This window comes from Rhamphochromis longiceps, linkage group LG20 (assembly GCF_057381845.1).
Source record: "Rhamphochromis longiceps isolate RC_006_pf linkage group LG20, R_longiceps_female_GT1.1, whole genome shotgun sequence".
NCBI lineage: Eukaryota > Metazoa > Chordata > Actinopteri > Cichliformes > Cichlidae > Rhamphochromis > Rhamphochromis longiceps.
The window spans coordinates 3826200-3851718 of record NC_140576.1 but is presented as its reverse complement, the minus strand read 5'-3'; the positions used below and the strand labels follow the sequence as shown (position 1 = coordinate 3851718).

The window sequence follows — 25519 nt, the reverse complement described above, 5'->3', positions numbered from 1 at the left end:
CAGTGGAAACTCGTGGGAAACCCTCCAATCAGGGGGCAGCTTAGCACCGAATCCTAGGGCAGGGAACATCTTATCACTGTCATAGTCCTGGATGATCTCTCCAACTGCCTTCAGGGCCATGGCATAGGCATTCATCTGGTATGGGTTCATGTAGTGTAGTGAAGTGGACTGTGATGGATTTCCTTTTAAGAAGAGAGAAGTCAGAGTCACTGATGCAGACCATCAGACTGAGAGGAAACTGACAGCCGAGGCAGGGGAAACAAGAGCAAACTAAAGCTAAACTGAAGATTTGGGTTTGAGGAAATGACTGCCTTATTGAAAATAACTGTAAAACTTGATGTCTATTTATTTTGCACTATAAGGCTTCCCTCCAGATAATAAGAGCCCTTATTATCTCACAGAATTAATATGTTTGCTGATTTAGTAGTTGGATAATATTATTAAACAGATTAATGATATCACTGAATATATTTATCTCTTATTTTTATTACAACTTATCCCAGATGGATCTAATGAGTGTTCGTCAGAAACACAATAAATACTTGTGTTTGATTACACTAAAAAAGACGCTTCAGCTGAGAGGATTTGGCATCTGTGCTTGACTGGTCATCTACTTTTATATTTTAAAGCTTCAATGCCATTAAACATTATGCAGAGACAGATAACTAATTAAAATAAACACTGGTATAAAGTGTCTTCTGTGTGCTTTGGTGTTAGTTCTACTGGAGGGATGAAAAATTGCTCTTCCAAAAGATATTCCCTTGGTTTTTTGTTAGTGATGGTGGAGCAGATGGTGCCGTGAAGCACGTTGGTTTAAAATATACCCTAGGTATTTAGTTATGCTGACATCTGGTGACAGTGAAGGCCATAAGATGTGTGAGGCACTATGGGAAAAGCCAGCCCAAGAAACTAAGAATCCCAGCTGTGCACGCAAGTGGCCAAGCAATCAGGAACAGACAGACTTTCCAAAATTTCAACTGTTTGTTATTTTAACTTCACTCTCTGCAAATATCTCTCAAAACTATGTGTGGAAAATGTTGTTTATTGAGCAGTTACTTTCGCATAAACTGCTATTTAACCAACACGCTGTGTTGCCTCAAATCCACATCCTGGAAACCTCTTGCTTGGGAGGGGAAAACCCTGACTCAACACACCTGGGAGCGCAACCTGGCCAGTCAGCCAGTGAAATTTACCCTCTTAGTGATGTTGGCAATTGCCCCCTAAGCCTGTGGCAATAATGCTCTGAGGATTGTGAGTGATCTAAGGTTTCTTGCAAACCTAGTGGCGTTTTTAACAGAAGTTTAATCACTTATGAACGTGGTACAACTTATTGTTGGGATTTTCTCTCTATTATTGCAGGGCCTTTGACCTAGAATATAAAAGGACTTCGAGGCAATTGTTGATGTGAATTGGCGGCATATAAATAACATTCAAGTGAATTGAGTTGAACTAATTTATAACACAGACAGGTTGCTCTCAAAATGCAGTCAGTCTGCACCACAAGACATCTATGACACATCAGGAACTCAACTGAGCTGGTTGTATTCTGGTTGTATTCCTAAATAAGAGCAAATTGCAGAGCGTCTATGTCATTTTGCAGTTAAATCAACATCCTGAAGTAATTTTGTCACTATTTGTGGTGAAATTTCTGAATTTCTGTATCAAATCTGTGGCGTTCGGAGATTCTGACTGAATGTTAGCAGTAAATGTGAATTTCTGGGTATGTAAACGGCAACAGATGATGACACATTTGCAACCTTTCTGGATTCATTACAGTTAATCACATTATTATCATAAACATTGCATGTAATTACAACTTGAACCCCTTCAGTTTCATACTGATATCAACTGAATCCAGCTTATTGCCACTTTATCGCTGTCTTGATGCACCAGTCACTTTAAAAAGGGCAACTGACTGCAAGCAGCTGCAAACCCAGTCGCTGCATTTGAAGTAATCGTCACACAGGCAACAAGATCACAAGTTCATTGTACACGAGCGCACAAATTTTATTCATACCACGGTCTCCGGCCACTGAAGATTTTCGATTTTGTGCATTTTTATATTTGTACATGTTTGGGTATATATACTATAGCTACCATCTTTTTTAATTATCACTAATATGATTTAAAGTTTTCGTTTTATATATTGCAGGCTGGCAGGAGCGCTTAATAGTGTCTGACATGTGAACACCTTGAAAAAAAAGGGAGATCACAGGCAGAGAGGAAACTCCAGCCCCTCTTTGAATAATAGCAAATCTTCTAGTTATACATGAGATGACAAATGGAGGCAGAGCAGGGCGATGGTTGTTGTTGAAACACTCACCATTTGATGCTGTGAAATCAATGGCCACTGTGAAGTGAATCTGAGTCCTGAAACAGATGAATAGGGGAAAGGATGCTATTAACAAAAGCGAGGCAGGAAAACTCGGTGCTGCAGTTTAATGAAGCTCTCCCAGGTTTCAGCATCCTCTGTGGTCTTATTTGAGAAGAGGTGCGACAAAACTGAACCACAAACAGTGTTGACAATATATCTTTTGGAGTCAGGCTTTAATAGTTTAATTTTTAAAACAGCGAAGGAGATACATACATAAATTATTTATTGCTATACTGCATCCAGAGGACTGTTCAAGCCTTTTAATGATTACATTACTTAAAGATTTAACAGCACAACTACAAGACCATAAAAAGCAGAAAACCTGATAAGAGTACAGCCATTTCCCCAGTGATTTGTACAAACACATAATGAGTCGCTGCAGCTGGCTTAATGAAACATCCGGAAAGATATGGGGATGAACAAAGCATCTGAATAAAGTAACTCAGTTTCATTCACTGCGCCCAGGCTGAAAAAGCAACCTACAGCCAAAAAAAGAAGTCAAAAACTACTGGATATTTTTTATTCATGAGCCCATAATGATAGCCAAAACCTTGAAAAGAAACTAAACATGGCCTAACTAGTCTCTGCTGGATCTGTTTATTTCCCGAGGGAGAGAGACGAAGGGAGCGAAAGGAAGAAGGGCGTAGATCTTTCATTGCGATTAACACTGATTGCCTTTTCTTAGCTTCACCTCCATTCAGAAATTCCCACAAGCGCAGTATTGTAGATAATGGCACTGTCCTCCTGGGGAGGCTCTGACCTCAGCTCATTAATCAGCATTGAGCCGAGCATTCAGCTGACAAAGGGGAATTGTTGTGGTGGCATGTTGCCTCGATTTGAAAGTCTGATTTCTGTGGTTAGTTTGAATGTTTGGCTAGAAAAGCTAGATGGTGGGTTAGCATTAATACTACAGGACAGTAGACTCTGGGCATGTTATTCAAATTGTCTGTTGGATCATTATGAACAGTTTCATACTTAAACATTAATTGCTGAACTCTGACCTAAATTCAACCCACAACATGGTTCAAATTCTGAAGTGTTTTTTTGCATCACATAGCATTACCTTGCATCATATTTGTAAATGAATAGTTCAGTTTTGTGCTCTCTAAATGTCTCCAAATTGATACTGCGTATAGGAAGGAAGAAAACACCTTAAAGTACCTAAAACCTCTGGACAGCACTGCAGGCCTATGTTCTTGGGACAAAAAAATCAATATGCATTCATGTTGACTGATGCTGTAATATTGCCAGTTTTGGCAAACAACCAATGGCTGATCTGGAGATGTTATTTTTATCCTTGTTCTTGACAGCTGGTAATTTCTCTGTCATTTTTTTAACTTTTATGCTCCTCTTCGAGCAATGTATCACTCAGTGGACAAATTAATGTACCATCACCATTTCCTATATTTCACCAGGCGTTTTTAAATCTGACATCAGCCTTTAAATGGCCTCATACAATCTAATTCAACACAAATCTTTCAGCACAGGTAGTCCGACAATTCCCTCTTGGCACCGGTTTGTCCTTTCACTCTGCCACTCAGTGTCTCCTCTCCTTTCAGTTTTGTTCCAAGCTAAAATGACGGTTCCCCAAACAGTTTGTGGATCACCTTGAATTACAGCAACAGTATAAAACAGGCAGAAACGTATCAGTGTCATATTGACTTTACCCTTCCAGTTAGACAAACACCATATGGCAAGGGCCTGTAATGTGAAATGCCTGCAGACTAAGCAATCTGAGCAGGGTGGGTTATTGTATGCAATGCAAAACCGGGAACAAACAATGTACCTACAGTTAATTTACAGTCTCATCAGTATGCTCTGGAAACATAAACTACACCAGTGAACAGACTGCCACAACAGTAAAGATAATTAACAATCCACTGCCACCTCATTAGTGCACCTATACTACCTCTCGTTATTTTAATATTTTGCTGCCAATGAGCCAGACTCTCTCATAATGTTTTTTAAATGGCCATGAGCAAAAATTCTCAAAGGTTTTTGACAGGATATTGGAATTTTTTCACAAATTTTCAATCCAGTTCTCATACCTGACCATTTTCAGAGGAATGATTTTTTGTCTGTTAAGCCTCTTGACACTGACCTGTGCATATTTCAAGCATTAAAAGGCACCTATCTCAGGTTTGTTATGCGCAGTCTGCCCATTTTATTAGTTCAATCTGTAAAATATACTAACACGGTTAGACATTCATAACATTGTATTTTTGTACCAACGAGGGGATTTCCAAAGAACTATCTCAGCATTGTGCGCAATGCTTCCTTAACAAATATGAGGAAACTGGAAGAGTGGAGGGCAAAAGAAAAAGTTCACGACTAAATAAAGCCTATCAACTGCAGATGAACAGTATCTGAAAGTCATGTCCTTAACAACTTTTTAAAAAGCCAGCAAAGACCTGTCATAGATTAACTGGGCTTTCAGTTAATCCACCTACTATTCACTGAATCCACATCAGAAATTAGTTCACAGGATATCAAGAAGCCATTATTAAGGAAGGAAATGGCGAGGAAACAACTGCAGTATGCCAAATTACACAAGAACTGGAAATCAATGAATCCAAATTTGAAATACTTGGCTCAAACTGTTCTAAGTCTTTCCCAAGGGGGTCAGGAGAGAGGTAGAACTTTAGGGAAACATTTAAGCCAATGGTGTTGGGGAACATTTCAAAACTGATGGATGTTGAAGGTAAAAAAGCACCATCAGCGCCACTATGTTTTGCTTCACCTAGCCATGGTATTAATCCAACACCATCTGGAAAGCATCTGACTGGCAAGAGATTAATTTTTCAGCATCACAATGATCCCAAACACCATGCCAGTAACAGCATACCTGGATAGAAAAACACACAGTGGAACACTAAGTCATGGATTGGCCTCCCCAGAGCCTGAACCTCAACAATACTGAAGCAGTGTATGTTCATCTTCACAGAGAATGGAACAAAAGGCAGCCAACATCCAAATAAGAGCTCTGAATATGCGGACGTCATACCAAATATTTACTTTCAAGCTCTTAGAATTACTGTTTTTTGCCTTATATGCTGCATTTCCATTCTATTGCATATGTTTCAATAAATCGCTGCCCTTTTACTAGCAAAGTATAAATACATAATGCAGTCTAACTGTTATACTGACAGGGGTTTCTTTATTACTTTGTCCATTTATAGCAGTGCTAAGCTAGATTTTAAAAAGCACCTCAGACATTTGTAAATGAATGAGTCATTCTATAGATTACACTGAATTCGAGCGTAGTACTGTAACAGGATGTCACCACAACAACAAGCCAGTTTATAAAATTTCTTCCTCCTAGATCTTTAACTGAAAGTGGCATTAATGCAAAGTGGAAGCATTTAGGAACCACAGCAACTTAGCTACGAAGTTACAGAGCATGATCGCCACTGTCAATGTGCATAGTGTGTAAAAGTTGCCAACACTTTGCTGACTCAATAGCTGCAGAGTTCCAAACCTCCTGTGGCGTTAACATCAGCAGAAAAACTGTGCTGGGAGCTTTGTGGTATGGGTTTCCAAAGCCGAACAGCTCCAGAAGGTGTAATGTTAGGTAGTCCACTACTTCTCTATATGCTGCATATTTAGAAACTTAAAAAACTGCATGGGACATGATTGTAAAGTATTGGGGTTATCAAGCAAAAGCTGTACACTGTGAGAACGACATTCAGCCAGACTTTCAAAAGAGCAACAAGCTAAAAACAAATTAAAAAGCTAAGTGGGCGAATGTAAAACTGGAAAACAGCAAAGGGGACATAGACCCCATGAATATCCATGAATATACAGCATGTGGCAGTAGAAGAGGCTATCAAAAAGAGTAGCAGCACTAACACTGCTGGAAACTGTCATTACTGTTTCTAGCTGTGCCGATTCCCTGGACAAAACGTATATCTTTGTCATACATAAATTTAAAGAATTCAAAGTGAACTGTTCTGCCTCTGGTGACGGTAAACTCAAACTTCTGTATGATCACAACAAATCACCAGACTGCACAGCCTAGCAGACCAGAAATATCTGTAAGGGTTTAGCATCAGTACATCTTGTTTAGTTATCATGTGAAAGTGCTTTGATGAAGTTTATAGTCCATGACCACATTTTGCCATGACAGACAAACACATGCAGATACACATAAAGGGAACAACACTGCATCACAAAAATAACCTTGCAGAAGACTGAGTGTCACAGCTGAGAAACACCTCTCTTTCAAAAGTCAGCAAATAGCAAAGGCCAGTAAAAGAAGCAGACGAAAAGAAATTGTATGTTTCTGTGCAGTGCGATTTTGCAGTCTGACCACAAAGCTAACCTAAATCCAATTAAAAAAAACCCAGTATCAATTTCTCAGGATATTTTGGGATGAAACTATTAAACCTTAATAAGATCTCAACACAAGAGAAGCTCCCCACCAGCCTTTATATGACCAATCTCACTAGAGATTTAATTTAAAAAGAAACATTTCAATATGTGATGAAAAGAATATAAATCTTTCATTAGCCTCTCAAAGCAGCATGTGGCTTTTGGACTTTAATTACCTCTATTTGACTATATCTCTGCCACAACTGGAGGTTAATGAAAATTAATGAAAAACCAATTCACTGTGAAACCAGTCAGAGTGCAATGGTGGGTCTTGAAAAGAAATTGCTTTTTCCCCCCTCTGCTTCACATATCATCCAAAATTCACCGTGCTAGTTATCACCTGTTAGAAACGGAACAGCAAAGCAAACACACATGAAAGGAGAGAAATCAATAGCAGCGATCTAAAATATCAAATCTGATATCAGATCTTTTGTATACAGCCTGCTGCTCAGGCTCCTACTCACATTTCTCATCATCTGTCTGAATGACGGTGTTGGCACGCGTTCAAGTAGAATCTTTTGCATCAGTTGAAGAAAACTAATCTCTTTCACTAGGCAAGTACAGATGCCAAATCAAAACTAAGTGATCCACGGGACAAACACAGAGTGTTCTGTGCCTGAATCCACGAACTGCATTTTTTTGTTCTTGCGAACGAGAATACATCAAAACAAAAATGAAGCCAAAACTAAATCTTGCAAGTTTTTTCTAGTGATTAGAAGAAACTTGCAAAATGCGCAGTAACTTTCCAATGTAATCTTATTCAACTTTTACATATTTGTATTTTTCCATAATATCACAAAACTGTGGTATTTGTTCACAGTAAAAATGTTTTTGTACTAAATGTATGTAGGAAATATACCTTGTTTCTGACTTAGTTCTCACACAGCTAACCTCTTGTTTCTCTAAGCATCTTTATTTTTCACATGCTACATAATTAAATAAAACAGCATAAAAGTGCACATAATGTAGCTGTCAAACTGTACTTCTCATTTCAAATGCTCCCAAACCCCCATTAGCAGTTTTCCAGTGTTTCTCAACACCCATTTAAAGGTTGAGGCTAAATAGGTGAAGTTAATTTTCATAATATGGCTAATGCAAAACATTTTGAGACACACATTTGACAAAATTATATAACTAAATATCATCTAACTCAGTGATGACAAGTATTTGCAGTTGTCTTAAGTTGTTTCCAGTCCTCCAAATTGGCAGTCTCTTCATGTGTATCATTTTTCAACGATACAGTTAATCTTTCCCATCATGGATAGGCAACATGGTCGTTGTTTTTCTTTCAGCACTAGTAAGCCTATTCTGATTTATTTTCTTCATCAGTCTGTTATGCAATCTGCTTCAAATCGACAGTCTGTTCAAAGCACCAGTTTTTATGCACCTTTTCTTATTTGATAAATTTTTCACAATTATGGTAATTTGACAGTCGGGTGGAAAAGTAAATAGATCCTATGGAGATTTGTTTTATGATGGGATATTTTGACATGCAAACCTCTCTTATACTGTGTCTATACATAAAGGATATCCAGGACTGTTCCTGTTGTGTCTGAAAGCAGCACAGCATGGGCAGCAGCGTGTGTCGCATGATTGACAACAGGACCAGAGCGTTTTGCAGAAACCCCAAAGAGCAGACATCAAAGTCTGTGTCAACATTGGGAAATCTGCAATGGGAAACTTTAAATATATGGGAGAGCAGAAAAGAAATTAGCCAGGGAAGATGATTTTACAGAAAGACTGCTACTGGAGAACTTCCACGGGGACTTCCCTTGAAGACGTGTAAAAAAATTAAACCAACTGTATATGAAGATGAATGGTTAGCTATCAGGGAAATCGCTGGCATCTTTAAATTCTTATTTGTCACGTTTCAGACAAACTTCACCCCCAACCATAGCATGCAAGGCGCTTCTGAGAAGGAGCAGCACAGTATTAAAGTGTGAAAGGATCTCCATCAGCAGGCAAGAGATTACCCAACCTTCATGATTATCAGTGTGATAAGAATAGGATGCACTGCCACTGCCCAGAGAACAAACAGCAGCCTTCTGTCAGAAGCATGACCTAGAGCATGCTCATCATTTTCTCTCACTCAGGGGTGCTGTGCACTGAAAATCTGTCCCCAGGGTCAGACTGTCAACACCATGTTTTACTTCAGTGCTCACAACTTCTCACCAGATATTCTTCCTCTTCCCCAAAATGTAACTAAAGTGGAAGGATTAGGATTTTAACATACTGGAGGTGATCCAGTATCCATCAAAGATGCTGCCTGATGCACTGACAGGACTTCCAATGAGTGTTCCAAATATGGCAGCAGGAACAGTGTATCACTGCACGAGGAGACAGTTTTAAAGGGCAGAACAAGCCAAATTTAGATCAGGTGCAGTTTTTCATTGCATCTTGCACTGAACACAGCACAGCAAAGAAAAATACCTCCTCAATCATTCATTCAACAACAATATTAATAGATTTATTGTAATACTAGTCTTTGCCCTCAAAAGCTACGACTTCATCCTTTAACAGAAGTAACTTGCAGTTTAAGTTACTTCTGTTAAAGGAGATCTTCTGCAGTATCCATGCAAAAAATCTTCCACAGCAAGATGTTTATGGGATTTCTTGCAAAAACTCCCAGTTTCAATTATTTATTTCAGTGGGTTTCAAATATTGCCTTTCTACATCTTAACCAGGTCTTTCAGTGACACTCAGTTTTTACTTACAATGTCTTTAGGATTCAGCACACTTCACCTTTCAAACGTATGCCTTCACAGTAACTTGGAGCTTTCTTTGCTATAATGCTGAGCACATAGTTTAATCAAGCTGCAAGCTGCCCAGTCCCAAAGCAGCAATCCCAACTTATAACATTTTCATCACCATGCTCCACACTGGTTAAGAGATTCTGCTACTTGGTCTGTGCCAAACATGTTTACTGTCACTGTGACTGAACAGCTCAATCTTTGATTTGCCTGTCCAAAACAAATTATTCAAAGCAAGCTTGGGCTTTCCTTATGTGTCGCCAATTTTCTTTTTGAACAGCAAAGGCTTGTTCCTCACACTTTTCCCATATGTATCAAAATATCTCTGATTATAGTAGTAGTCTAAAAACTACCAGTTCTTGGAAACTGATCTTGTATCAAACTGTACTAAGGCTGTTTTATGGCCCAGTCACATAGGAAGTGACATGCACTGTGCTGTGCACTGAAACTCATTGTTTCTCTGTGACTTGCACAGAGCAATAATGGTTTCCCGCTGCTCTGAGCAAAGTGCAGCATAGGCATAAGGCCAGGGAGCATTCACATGCACCACAATGACATACATCTGTGCAACCTATAGAAATGCAGACAAGAAGCTGGCATATGTATTGTAGTAGGTGTGAAGGCCATGGGCAGCAGCAAAAAGTGACATACTATGAACTCAACACAAATTTTGAGTTATTGGATCAAACTAGTGGTTGGCGCAGAATTTGCTGCTTCCTATGTGAAAGGGCCTTAAAAATAGAATAGCGGCCTTCTTGCAACTAGGAAAAAAATGATGGTTAACCAGGTATTGCAATGACTTTTTTTTGCATTTGGTGACTGTTTGCAAGTAAGTACAGCAACCAACCAGTTGCCCAGAGGTTAAACATCCAATGTCATCATGCTCTGAGCAACGACTTTCAACTGCAAGGTGAGTGCACAGGTCGCCCATTTCCAATCGCGCTCTAACTGCAATCACTCTCAAAAATTTTGACAAAGGTTTGCAAATAATTGCCATCTGTGTCAATCAATCTGTGTCAGTCTGCAGCAGTGAGTGGAAATTGACACGAGCAGTGCACTCAGCCGGTTATGCAACTTGTTGTATTAAAGGTTTCCAGGTTGTATAGGTTGTATAGCAAGGTTCCCAGACACTAATGTGATTTTGCTTGGGTTACCACAACCTGATTTCATGTAATTGACAACTTTTTTTGCCATTTTATCGCTGTCTTGAGAGAAGCATCAGAATCGGTTTAAAGGTAGCAACTGCAGGCAAGTGGTTGCAGAACATTTCAAAAGCAACAAGATTGCAAGTTCACTGCACACAGTTGCAACAATTTTAGTCGTGCATCAGTCTCTAACCACCAAATGTATTTACCTTTCAATAGGTCTTAAAATCTGCACAATTCAGATGTAATACTAAAACAAAGTGCTTTATAATTTGTTGTTTATCAACTCTTTTTTTTTTTTGCTGATGATAAATTCAATAAGTGAAATAATTAATAAACTTAAAAACAAAAATTTGCAATACCATAAATGTTTTAGTGATGGAAACTGTTAAGGAATACACGAGTTCATTTCTGGATCCATGCCATCCTACGCATTAAAAAGTAGTTTGGGTACAACATTATTCATTAACATGCTAAGTAAGAATTAATGTTGTGTTACACGTGGGATATTGACTTCAATTTATCATTCTCAAATTATTTTTGACAGCTGAGTCTAATGACATCCAGAATACATCTACATACTTTACATCTGCTCTCTACCTCTCAGATGATTTGGCACATAAGCAACTTGCTGACAACTTGCAGAGCTTTATTCCAAACAGAAACAAAAAGGGGACAAAAGCCTTGACTTAACATTAGCTCTGACTTAGAGAAGAAGATATGAAACCGAAATACTGAAACTTTCTGCAGCCTGTATTTAAGTGTCGTATTTTAAGTAGTTTGTTCTAGACAAATCTTCCAGGAGAATTTAAATACACAAGCACCGCCATTGTTAACAGTATTTCTCAAAGAAATCACTGGGGAGACAACAGAAGGGACAGAGGCAAGTCTTTCATGATGATGTAAAAAACCTCAGGAGAAAAAATAAGTGCACAGATGCTGCAGAGATTTTCCTGCAGAGATCCCATATTTTTTTCAAAGCTGCCACATCTTTTTAAAGCAGAAGCCTTTGTCATCAGCCTTTTTCACAGGCACGATGGGCTTCTAACGTCTCTAAATGGGTTGTAACAAAAAGATGAAGTACCACTCCACATATTGCCTGGGTCACATTAATTAATGGGATCATCTCTTTAACTTCTGTCTGAAAGAGTTTTATGTGAAAATTACCACAGGATGACTCAAAAGCTGTTTCAAGCTTCAAAATAAAACTCAATGTTTTAAAAACGTAATGAAGCACCAGTAAGATTTGCACAGATTTCAAATCATTCAATAAATCCTCTGTAACAGAAACAAACATGTTCGTGTTCTTGGGTCCAAACACCAGATTTCTTACACACAGCAAATCAGAGTAAGGTTCCAACTAAAATAAATGCACCAATGGGACTTAAAAGGTCTGTGGGTCATCTACTAGCATTGTGCTAATTTATAAACAAAGATGCAGCCAGTTCTTGCTAATGACAGGCATTCTACCAAGAGCAGCACAAATTAGCAGGTCACAAAACATCAGATCTGATGACAGAGCAAGCAATGTGCCAAGCAAAATAAGTCAGTGTACGCACAAGTGTTGTGGAAACATTGTGGCAGTTCAGATCAATTACCTGCAGCTGGGAAACGCAGAGTTTTGATATATGGGCAGGTTCTGTACGAAATTGCTGTAGAGTGTGGATAAATGTGTGTGGTGTCTGGATAATTCTGAGTGCAAGATTCAGAATGATCGGCTCCATCACCGAGCGGGGGTGGGGGGGTCGTGGTTTGGTCCCGCCTTCGCCATTGTGGTTGATGTGGAGGTTGGGACGGGCTTAGGGCGTCTGGAGAATCCCTAGGGACGTTATCCCTGGAGGGCTTAACCCAGGGGTTGTGGTCATAACCTGGTTAGTGGCTCTGGTTGCTCTTAGAGGGTGTTCTCCTTGTGGCTGCGTGCAGCAGGCCTGGGGGAGGGTCTGTGCTGGCGGACGTAGATTACTGGCCTGGTAGCCTGGCTGCCCCTGAGTGGATCCGGGGCAGGCGTGGGGGCTTGGGGTTTGGGAGTGCTTCGCCTCCGTGCTAGGGCTCTGGCTGGGCCTTGGGGGCTTCGGTCCTTGTTGGTGTGTCGCCAAGGTTGTGGGTGGGTGCATGGGGGCTCAGCCCTGGCGCAGGGGGCCTCTGGCGCATCGGCCTAACTAGGGGGCTCTTCAACTGACAGGGAGTTTGTTCCATCCTTGCAGGAGTCCACTCTGCAGGTGGGGGAGAGTCACAGGAGAGGTGGAGAATAAACTTAACCTGGGTGTCTACTGTCTTGTCCAGTCTGGGAGATGATTGAATGTTAGGGTGGGTACAGTTTCCTCTGCGGTGGGGTCGGGTGGGCTGCCCCGGGTCCTGTGGGGCTGGGCGGTCCTGCTGCCATAGGCCCCAGTCTGGATGGGCCTGGGCCCCCTTGCCTTGGTGGGTGCCGAAGGACGAGGGTGCCTACTGGGGTCAGCGGGGGAGCTGGCCCCAGGGAGGGGCATCTTGCTCCTCCCTTCTTTTCCTCCCCATCCCCGGCTGCCTCCCTCCAACACACCCACCCACACAAGTAGGGCCTTGGGGTGCAGGTGTGTCACCAGGGTGCAGGGGAGGCACCCCCCCCCCCCCCCCCCCGTCCCCTTCTGGCCACCCGTGCCTCAATTTTATTCCACAACTTAGACATCCACATTACTCACACTCGGTCTGTGTATTCAACCCCACCTCTGGCACCGGTGCCCACCTCTCAATTTTAAATCCATGTAGACATTGAGGGTTCTCGGGAGGGGCCGTGCTAGCACCTGCTGCTCTCTGGCAGCAGCACCATTCTCTCCCGTGTTTTAAGTGCACCTTAGAACAACACGCAGCAACACTACATATGAGCAAGAGGAGGGAGGTTTGGAGCCTTCACACACCCCTGTTCTCTGCTGGCTATCGGGGCGGGGGAGGCTGGAAGGAGGTGTTGGCCGTTGGAGGCTGGAAGGAGGTGTTGGAGGTGTAACGTGGAAGCACAAAGGGAAATCACAAGGAACTACCTAAAAATAGACATTTTAAACCCTTATATGGAAGGTCTTTGGAGTGGTGTCTTTTTCTCTATATTTAGGAACCGTAGCAGTCTGACAGAAAGCGTCTCTTTAGTTTGAAAATGGCTTGGGGTTGATAAAGCAGTTTCTAGTATTCCTAACCACTCAAAGTGCTTTTTACACAAGCCACATTCTCCCATTTACAAGCACACACACTCTTAAAGCACTTTTATTCTACTGTATTCAAGTTAAGCACTTTATCTAGCACACACACACACACACACACACACACACACACTGATAGATGCATCAGAGCAATTAAGATTCAGCTTCTTGCTCAAGGGCATTTCCACATGCAGACCAGAGACACTGATGATCAAACTGCTGTCCATATTCACAAGTTCCTGTATATGAAGACAAAATCCAAGGAAAATGGTACACTAAATTCTTTACAGACCATTTTTTAATCTTACTTCAAGACATAAGCATGTTTACTACTAATTATTCAACGCACACTTATAAATAAATGCACACAATTTTAAACAGGTCAGTGCAGTCTCTCTCACAGCTTGGTTTGAGGCCCCTTTTTTTCTAAATGTCAGTTTAGAAAAAAGGCAGTAGGACAGTGCATGTTCCCCAAGTATCAGCTCTCATATGTAGGTTGCTGTGAACTTGGATAATTGCTTATCTGGTTTGGTGAATCCAAAATGATGATAGGTTGCCCCATCATAAAAATGAGAGAAAAAAAACCCCAGAAGAACTAAAATCTGAGAGCAAATACAGCACAACATAGTTTGATCTATCGTATCAGTACTTCTAACCTCATTGTTTTCCCATTTCCCCTCTTCCTCCATTTTTCTTCGGTTTCTCAAGGACAAATTAGATCAGAGTCGAACAAGTAGAAAAAGGTGAAAACACTGCTGTTTTGACAGTGAGTGAATGTGTGCTGTGTGTGAGGGTACAGTGTGTGTGTCCGTTTGTGGGAGCTGGAGAGAGACCAACGGGACAGATCTGGGACACTCAGCCACCAGCAGCAAAGCAGCAGAAAACTAAAACCAGGGCAGCCACTGATCCACTGAGAAACATTTCCATATGTGACAGGATGTTCGCCCTTAATTAAGCCCTCAGATCTTCTCCATATTCTATCATAATCATTCATATTCATTTACTCCGGAGTTGTGGCTGTGGACACAATCGTTTCCTTCGGGGCCACACTTTGAGCTGTTATGTGAAAAATCAGAAGCACCTCAGTAACCACACTCAATAACACTGAGGAAAACATGGATGAGTGCTTGTTATGCCATGGGCAGCAACAACAGGAAACAAAGTAAAAAGGGGGAGCCAGTGTAATGCATTTTAAAACTACTGTGTTAAATCTCACAGCCCTGACTCATTTCCGTGTATTAGTCACAGCGATGGCTGTCACTGTATAAAGTTTTAACACTCACTATTGACTGTTGTTCTACCAGATTTATGCATGGCGAAAATAAATTTGAATTTAAATTCTTTTATGACCTCTTTTCTTTTATTCTTCCTCCATTTGACAGCAAATATCTGAGAGCAAACATCAGAAAAGTCCAAGCAAACCCAGGTGCTCTGCACACACTACATCACTCTAGACCACTATCCCACTGTCATACCCCTGATTCAGTGGTTACACAATACAAGCAAACAGAGGCTGAGGCTCAGCATATCACTATTTACAGTCAGCAGCACCACTATCTATGACCATGAACACAGAACAGCTGTTTTTCTTGAGCAGATGACTCACTCAAACAGCCAGAGTGCTGGGTCTCCTATAGTTATTGCACAGATGCTAAAGGGTAGCATTAAGCGTTCGTGCTGTGTTTGGCGGGCTGGAGGACATGTTGGTATGCTAACAGTGAGAAATGTGATGGATGGATGGATGGGAAAGACTGGGATGGATGTTAAGTGTTCATATACTGGATTGAGTGGTAAATGATCATATGATAATAATGATTACGTGCTGTGTTATACTGACAATATAGCATCAGTGCTAGCATAAAAATAGCATAAAAATCCTGAAACTGAGCCTACAAATGTCAATACAAGCATCTGCAATATCGTATTGCTGTTTTATTCCCATGAAATGACACCCAAACACAACCATTAATGCATAGTTAAAGCGTGTTAGTGTGGTGAAATCTGTAATTCCATGGCTTTCTAGGTCAGTGGTTACCTGAATGATATTTAAACACTGCAGATTTCACCACCATGCAAGAACAGCTGTGCATGGATGTCACAGTGATATGATACTATGATTATGATTATTATTAGCGCAGTCAGCATTAATCTCATTAAAATGAGGTTAATACGGTGGCCCTGAGAGGCCAAACGGACTTCAACTTCAGAAAACACCTGCAAAAAGAAAAATGCTGCAAAAAGAAAAATGCTTCTTTTTGCAGCATTTTTCTTTTTGCAGCATATTTCTTTTTGCAAGTGTTTTCTGAAGTTGCAGTTCGTTTGGCCTCTCAGGGCCACCGTAGGTTAATGCCATAACTGCATTAACGCGGCAAATCTCTGCCCGTTAACAAGCTAACCGTGCTAACGTATTGATGCCGTGCAGCCCCACGCACGGGGCGATCACGGGTAACTCGCTAACGGAGATTTGCCACGTTAATGCAATTATGGCGTTAACCTGATTTTAATGAGATTTACGTTGACAGCGCTAATTATTATATTAACTGCTATATACCTTAGCTAATATTATTTTATCAGTGTGCTTAACACTTAAATGTGTAATAAACTGCAAAACAAGATTTGTTTTTAAACTTGAAATCTCCATCAAATTAAATTTTGGACACATAAAATATTCTGACAGGAATCATTAGAGTCTTATGTGCTAAAAGTTCAATTGCCTGTCTAGGAATAAAAAAATAATCCAAATGATGAATACATTTTCCAAAGCCCCTCTTCACAGCAGTCATTTTGACATGACAAAGTGGGACAGCACAGGTGTCTCTAATGATGTTAATGAAGGTTTTGTTCTATCTGCATGTAAGCCGTAATCAATGTAATTAGTCACACCTGTGTTTAAGAACTAAAAGGTCCAGTCGACAGATGAACTACTGGAAACAATATGTTACTTGTACATGTGTTAAACTCATACTAATAGGGAGTCTGCACAGCCATCATTGTGCACAATTAAATTCAAACAGTGAACTTCCAGTATGCAAATCAAATTTTTGAGTGCAGATTTGCAGTAAATGAAACTATGTGGTCATAGTTTCTGTGAGCCACTCGTAGAGGTGAAACACAAACAGCGTGAGTACATAAACAAAGTAATGTAACTTGCACACAAATGCATGACTCACCCTCCTCTGATGTAATCCAGGAAGGTGTGCTCTGACTCTACACTGAATGACAACAAGGATACCTGAGAGGGAAAAAAAGGCCCCAAAAGATTAACTCGTCCTTTTTAATTAAACAAAATTTGCCAATCTACACATTAACACTGACCTCTCAAAATGACCTATCCATGCAAAATGATTGCGTTGCCGAAGCAGCGCCTTAGAATTACAATCACTGAGCGTCAGTGTGCCTGTGGACTGATGGATGATCAGCTTGATGGATAGCTAGGCACAAATTTTAATTACAGAGTCACAGTATACGCTAAGAGCTGTAGCAAAGCCGCGGCTCATTTATGAACTTCTGTCACTATTCTTCAGGGAAAGGACACAGACACAAGTCTCTTTTATTTAGCTTTACAGACTTGAATAATCATCCCGTTTGAGGTCATGGGAATGTTTTCCCGTCTACTTAAATTCACTGTCTGGATCATAAGCTCAGGGAATGGGAATAGAAGAAAAACATTTAACAGAGTTCATGCAATCCACTTAGTGAAAACTTCCTGCTGAATACAAAAGAGAAGGCAGGCAGGGGTGTGCATGCACAAGGAGATTTGCTCTTACAGTATCTCAGACTCACCGTCCCAGAGTTGATGTATCTCTTCTTCTTTATTTTCTTCTTGGCATTCACCACCTGGTATGAAGGCAGAATGGGAACGAAGGATAATGATAATGTAAACTTGCAGCACAATTCTTTTTATCCACCCTTGGGCAAGTAATAAAAACATCTTTGTCCTCCTACTCTATGTCTGTAAGGGTAATGGAGCATAGGGAGTGAATCCAATAACTGTAGCAGGTGAGAATGAGATACCATTGATCATGCCTTCCAGCTAAGTGCAGATAATTCAGAGGGATTTTTATAAGCATAAGCAGTCTACTGTAAATTTCACATGCATGCTGCCAGCTGTGGTGCTTATAACCACATACAGAGTGAGTGCAAGTGCACAGTTATGTGCAGTGGGGGTAGATGCATACAGCCAGGTCCAAGCTTTTGGATAGTGACACGATTTTTGTGCTTTTGCTTCTATGTACCACCACAGTGGAAGAAAGGAAATGAAGCTCAAAATATTGCTTCAAATTCAAATTTTCTGCGCAGTCCCTCCATTCCCATGCCATCAAAAGTAATTGTACAATTAACTGGTAAATTAAACTGATAAAAGGTATGCAGTTGATTCCAAAATTTGCATTTGGTAATTAGCCTGAGAAAACAAAGGCGAGCCATCAGAGAGAGCAGAAAATATAGGAGTGGCCAAGACAACAATCTGGCTAATTCTTAAAAGGAAGGAAAGCGCTGGTGAGTTCAAGCCTGGACGGCCATGAAAAGTAGCTTAAACTGAATGATCTCAGAATTCCTTTCACAACCTCTAGCCAAATCAAGAGCACCTCAACAGGGGTAGGCGTGTCAGAGCCTGCAATCACGACAAGTCTTCATTCATGTAACTACAAAGGGTTTAGCTCAAGCTGCAAACCACATGTGGCACTCAAGAACAGAAAGAGCAGATTACACTTTGCTAGGAAATGTCTTAGAAAATCTTGCCCAGCTCTGGAACAAGAAGTATCTGGAGACAGATGAAACCAAAATTAACTAAGAGTGCCGAAAAGGAAAGAAGCAGCTTGTGATCTAAAGGAAAACACATCATCTGTCAAACATGGTGGAGGCGGTGTTTTAGCACGGGGATGCATGACTGCCAGTGGAAGTGGGTCACTAGTGTTTATTGATGATGTGACTGCTGATAAAAGCAGCAGAGACGACAGAGCTGCACTTTCTGCTCAGTTTCAGCCAAATGAAGAAAAACTGACAAGACAGCGCTTCACAGTGCACATGGACAATGACCCGAAACATGCAGTGAAAACAGCTTAAGAGCTTTTTGGCAAAGACATTAAATATTTTTAGATGACCTAGTCTTTCACCTGATTCCATCCCAAGTGAGCATGTTTTTCACTTACTGAACACAAAACTAGCCAAAAAGAAAAAAGGCAGAGCTCCCTTAATAAGCAGTGACTGAGCGAGGCTGACAGCATTTCAAGCGAGAAAACCTTGCACTTTTTGATATGCATAGGCTGTAGCCTTCGGTATGTTTATATAGCTGACATTTTGTATTAAATTACTTTGTCCAGCTACATATGCTGTGAAAATAGAGGGACTAATAAAAAAGTCTGTAATTCCTAAACAGTTGGCTTGCTTTTCTGGTTACCCGGTGTATGGTTAGAGGTTATATGCTGCACTTCAATTAGATATTGGCTGCTTCATTTCAAATCCTGTGTGGTGGTTTACAAGGGCATGAGTGCAACACTGTGCAAACACCTATAGACTTCACTAAAAACAAAAAATTGGGAAATACTTGAGTGATATCCAAGGCAAGCAGAGTGATTACAGTCTTCAGTGCATTAAATAAAAGTTACATTTAAGCTTGCAGCCAAAAACTTGTATGCAACAGTGAGCAAAGTCAAATATCTGCACTGCTCATTCTAAAGGTCTGCACACAAACACAAAGCATGAGCCTGGAGGAAGCTGTGCAGGATAATAAAGTAAAAGGTATCCCATTCTACCCTCCTTTCGTCTCTCTTCTCTACTCTTCCTTTCTGGTTCTGTACTTTCTAAAAGCGCCCCCTGAACTCGTCTTCCAAAAATTATGCCTCACAGCGTTGTGACCATCACTCAGCCGCCAAAACTTCACATGACATCACAAAGGAATCACATTCAGTTACAGCGTCCTGTACTGACATTAGCCTGCTGTCGTCGTATGTTTACAAGCTTTCTGCACGTCACGTTGAATATACAAAAATATGCAAAGAGCTGAAAAATGTGGCATGTGACATACTGAATTTCTTTATTTCTCCATAATGAGAAGGTGGTGTTATGTCATTTTTGTCCACATCACAAAAGTCTCTGACCTTACCTGCGTTTTATATATAGAAAGGTTTGGTGAAGGGTAATGGATGCACATCCTTATGCCGTGTCAGCAGTGTAAAAGGGCACCGTCTTTCCTAACCTAACTCATCAGCTTTTCCCTTACTCTCTACCTTTACTGGCCTTATTCTTTTCTTAGAGTGCTTCTATGACTGATTCAGAGGCTAATGTAATATGGCAACTGTTTTAATGAGCAGGGACCTATTCAGACTTTCTGAGTGCGATCCAAAGGAAGGAATAAGTAACATAGTTCTGTCGCATTTCCATTTGTATTCCCACCGCAGCAGCACTCTTCTCCAGTCGATCTATGGCACCACTTAACCTCTGAGAGGCTTAATAGCGGGTAGGGTGAGGACAAACGGGGGAGGCTAGTTGTTAATCTTGAACAGCCACAACTTTGCTCAAACAAGTGAGACCTGTAGAGCTTCCTGTCATGAAAGAAGACCTTGCTGAGTATAAAGGGCACGCTGATTTGTTCTCAGACCGAGGCAGGTTTCTCACACTAGCATGCACAAAGGAAGCTGAGGTTTCTTTTTGTGCCATCAGAATCGTTTTTTGGCACAGGTGCTTCCAAGGTTCATTCATTAATAATTCGCACATAGCTTTGGCCGGTCACATTCAGCTCGATGTGCTGAATTTCACTTGAAACTGCGTCTGCCATAGTGGCTTCAGAAAGTGATTTGCATTCTACTTGGAAGCAGCTTAAAGCAAACGAGCTCCCTACAGCAGTCAACATTTGCAGCTTTTACATAAAGGTCCGCTGCTCTGAAGGTGATGATGGTATTGGTCGATTTTATCTCCGCTCACCTCATACACATTCAGCTGGTTCTGACCCCGACACAGCTCTTTGAAACTTGTGGTGAATTCACCGATGAAATCATGGCTGGTGGAAAGGAGACAAAAAGCGTCATCACAGCCTTGACTGGTGGAAGATAAAAGCACATAACCATTAATGTGTACTGAAAAGAAAGTAACTATAATTTAGTAGTCAGTAAAGACAGTAAAATAGCATTGTCTATTAGGGATGAAAATTTTTTTTTGATAAATTTCTCTTGTGCATGTGTGTGCACACGCTCCTCTGTGTATCAGTTACCTCCCATCTCTGTCCCAGTCATACACCTCCACCTTGATTGTCCTAGGAAGCACATCAAAGAGCAGAAAATGTGTTTGTTTCCTTGTGTGAACATATTAATGCCTTGCGTGAGCTACAAACTTAATATTCTTGAGGAGAAATGTTACAAAGAGCATTTTGAAAGTGACAAACCAAGTTACTTAAGCTCATTAATTGTTAGTGAAAGCTGAATTAAAGCCATCAAAGAGAGCATGCTCTGTGTTTTGCATGCAAAAGACACAAACATCTTTCTAGAGATCTAATGGTGACAACATTTGTTTTCTCTTTGAAGCTATACTGCGTGGCAGCCTGAGTCATGTTAGGTTTTCAAAATTTATTAGCTGATTATTAAGCACCAGTCTCAGTAATTGCCAACATTTAAGCAAGACTGACAATAATACAAATTCACAGAGCTTATTGGGTTTCTGTCTGCTTAATTTATGTATAAAAAAATATGGTGCGGATTAGTAAACTAGCATTAAATATTTAAATGAATTGTTTTTGTGTATCTCACAGAGTAAAGAGCTGGGCGACAACACCAACAGTTTAGGTAAAGCATTTTCTCCCCACATGCCTAAGACAGAAAAGTAACCTCTTGGGAAATAGCATATTTTGCAAGTTCCCAAAATAAGTCGGTAGGAGAAAAAAACAAATGAGCAAGCCTGAGAGAATATAGGCAGAATGAGGAAGATGCCTCCTCTTTTCTTCTCAGACTGATGGAAACTAGACTAGTGGCTTGCCACCCCCATCTTCCCATCAGCTGCTGCTGTCAGTCACTTGTCAGAGGATCCAAGAGGCAGATAAGTATGAAAAAACAAATGATTCTTGACACTCAGGGCCACTTGTGACAGATGATTTGCCTGTGATGAGTCAGCATCATTATAATCAGCAGAGTTGGGGGCAGCTCGATCCTCGAATCAATTTCATTTTAGTTTCTGAAACCAGCGTTGTGTTGGAGTGGAAATGGGAGAGATTTCACTTTCTGATCGCTATCGAAGACAAATGATTGCAAGAGATTTATCAGATTCTCATGAGGGTGAAAAATGTGACTGCAGAGAGATAGTCAATACATCATTATTAATATATTGTAAATTTTGCTGTATATTTGCAGGAGAAAAGGGAACAAGAATGAAAGACGGTAGTGCAGAAAATACAGCACAGACCAGCCTGTCTGTGCATTTTACTGGAGTCCAAAAGAAAAGCCTGTGGGGGAGAAACCAGGCCATTTCTACTTATACAATTTAAAGAGAAATAAAACTGTCATGATTTGAAAAGTATTGGATGAAAAGACTGATAAATTGCAACAGCCGTGCTGCAGGTCTCCTGTATAGATCTCGGAAACTGTAGATATTTTAAAAGAAAAGCCAAGAGACCCTAAATGGCTGCAGATTTCTCTTGTCATCAAAATCCTCAAAGGGAATCAGGATACTTTCATGCTTCTGCTCCATCTGTCTGACCCAATTAGCTTCTCCGGGCAGGTGAACAGAGACAGGATTGAAAGCAGCGAACCTTCGCTGACACCCAGTGTAGCGGAGGCCATGGTTTGACATGTTCTTCTACACACTCGCGCGGCTGTCTGGGTCTAAACATTTTCCTGCTTCTGCACACAAACACACATAGAAGGGCTCCTGTGTTGTTCCAGCCACCTGTCAACATCTTTAGACCGACTCTCCCTCTCCTCTCGCTCTCTTTTTTCGCTCGTGTTATTTTATCTTCCTGCCAAAACTCTTCCTGCTCCTCGGGTATTCTGCAATGCCCTTCACTCTGAAAAGATTCAGATAAGCTAGAAGTTGCCACCAGAGAAACCAATCAGAAACCCTGCAATGCTCTGAAAGGCTCTCTGTGATTGTGGAGAAATCAATAAAGAGCCAGGCAAGGTGGCATGTAGTGCTAGTCAGCCTGTAATAATTGTCTATTTCAGCAGCGGATAGAATAACATTAGAAAATCAATTTGCTCTAAATCTGATAGCCCTGATCCACTTTGTAAGAGCTACACCACATATTAAAACTCTGCACCGCTTTAATTTTTCCTTAAAAAACAAACTCTGAGTGTGTGGGAATATTTGTTTGTCTTCATGAGACTCACCTGTACATCATCAGTCAACCTACCTGTCATAGTCTCCATTGCAGAGCGCTCTGACAGGGATGGAGAAGGGCTCCCACACAGGGTTCAGTGTGTTCTTCACCACCTCGGTCTTGTGGCAGATAGTGAACCTGGAGATGCAGTTAAAACAAACATCTCTAAAATATAAACAAACACGTGTTTGAGTCCATAAGAAAAGATTCATTCTTATATCTGAAGGAATAAATATATTTCAATAAATATTAACGTTAGCCCGCGACTTTGTTCCAGTTTTGAATTTTGGCCCACTGTGTATTTGAGTTTGACACCCCTGACTTACAGAGACGCAAATGCGAAAGACAAACTCACGTGCCATCCTCATTACTTCTGTAGAAGACCATGAAGGGGTCTGACTTTCCAAAGAAGTCCTTTTTATCCAGTTTGTTGGCACAAAATTGCATGGTGGCGTAATCCTACAGACAAAGGAGGAAGGCAGTCAGAGAAATGGAATGATGGAAAAGTACAGGATACTTTAAATCCATGCTACTGGCTGTGTTTGCCTCCCGATGTTTGTGTACACATGCTGTGTGCCAAGATATAAAAGCACCGAAGCACCAACTAAAAGCAAAGTGCTGACTGAATCTTAATAAGAGGACAGCAAATCCAAACAGTGGGCTCTAGTTTCAAAAACCTGCAAATGCATTCATTACCATTTCTTTATTATGCAACACCTGCATAACAATGTAGATGGAACACGGCAAATGAAAATACCTTGTGCTGTATAAAATAACAATAAGAGTAACCATACAGAGGCACATAAATGGATCCTAACACCCTGCACACAGAGAGGGGAGGGGCCTGTGTACAAAAGCATGTGGGGGGTGTGAGTGCAGCTAATGATACATTAGAAAGGCTGGTATTATCATAATTATACTCATTTAGGCAGCATTTCAATGTGTACTGCCACATCAAAGACAAAGAGCATGCTCCATAATGTTCTTGATTCCAGTTTGGCTCCCTGTGGTCACTCTAGAGTACAATAATGAAGCTGCATAATGGGCACACTGGACAGGTAAATGTCCACATCAGAAGAAAAGCTCTGCAAAGTGTTCTCCATCAGCATCTCAATCATCACCTTCACCTGAATGATGTTCAAACCTTCTTAACAGCTTTGTACCCCCCCCCCCCCCAAACGTACCACATATGTAAATTGGGGGTCTTATTCTCACATCTTAGAGTCTGTTAAAGTTTTATGCCAGAAGACATTGAAGCTTTCAAGGAGCAAAAAGAGGAGCTGTCTTTACCCAGCTGGTCTTCAGGGCTTTTAGGTTTTGAAGTGCTGCTGTTAGATCTAAACCAGCATGGTGCAGAGCAGGGCCTCTATTTATTGCTTTGACCCACATCAGTCGGACACGGTCTGCCACTGACCTGCCTCTCGCTAACCCCCAAAAACATCACTTTTTGCCTTGGACACAGCACTACCACGGAGCTACTACATAATTCAAAGTACAATAACTCCTGCAGTTTTCTCCTTAAGAGGGGGATATTATGCTTGTCCTCATTTTCTGCCAGTACAAAAGATGGCATAAAAGAAGAGGATGAAAGGTGGGCGTAGCCACGCGCGGGTTTCATGCCGCAGATAATCCAACATTTTAAAACCTGGTATGACCAAGATTTTCATAATAGACTTAATTTTCTATTCAGTATGATCTAAAATGATTGAGTGAGTCCATAAACTTAGCAGGAAAGTATTTACAGAGGCTACATCAGAGAGCTGTATGTTCATAGACTTCTATAGGACCAGAAGACTCTTTGCAGCCACAGCTATTTCTATTTAGTGGCCTTCAGATAGAATGACACTTCACTGGCGTCATATTTCCACACTGGAAGCTATGTATTTTAACTGTATATGCAGGACTCCAACCTGCCTATTGTTCAAGGAGCTCACTAAAAAGAAGAGTGGACTAAATAAGAGTATTCAACAAGGTCCAATGTCCAATCCTTTCACTGTGGTGGAAATGTTGAAGCAGGTGAAGAGTAAAGCTATGATTAAAACAGTCAGCGCTGGCAGCTGAATGGGTTGCTATATATCCATTTTCATTTCCTACTGTCATTTTCAGTTATTACCTACCTTTCTATCCAGCCTGCAATATCTTTGCATTTTCTACCTGCAGTGTGTCAAGCTCTCCCTCTGTGGTTTTTTCACAAGAACGTTTAATTTTCCAAGGTGCTGTTTGGTGCATTAAAACTAACACATCATGTTGGGAAAGTTTGCTTAGGTCAGATATGAAAGCCCTTAAAAAATAGATCCGTAGTATAACTGTCCTGTTTAACCCTGACACAGCTTCTACAATTACACTATCATGGCAGCACAGTGCCCTAAGCCTTCATTAGGCATGGATAACACATACCCACATCGGAGCCT

At 40.8% G+C, this 25519-nt stretch overlaps 1 protein-coding gene across 1 annotated transcript in view; it reads right to left on the bottom strand.

The window, feature by feature from the left end:
- cpne5a (copine Va) overlaps positions 1 to 25519 on the bottom strand; it is an 83196-nt gene that overhangs the window by 11695 nt on the left and 45982 nt on the right. The window contains exons 8-15 of the mRNA XM_085393748.1: positions 23464 to 23567; positions 23142 to 23246; positions 21015 to 21056; positions 20729 to 20804; positions 17591 to 17644; positions 16978 to 17039; positions 2324 to 2370; positions 1 to 182 (exon numbers count right to left, since the gene is read on the bottom strand). Coding sequence (XP_085249874.1) covers positions 1 to 182; positions 2324 to 2370; positions 16978 to 17039; positions 17591 to 17644; positions 20729 to 20804; positions 21015 to 21056; positions 23142 to 23246; positions 23464 to 23567 — 672 coding nt within the window. The remainder of the gene's footprint in view (positions 183 to 2323; positions 2371 to 16977; positions 17040 to 17590; positions 17645 to 20728; positions 20805 to 21014; positions 21057 to 23141; positions 23247 to 23463; positions 23568 to 25519) is intronic.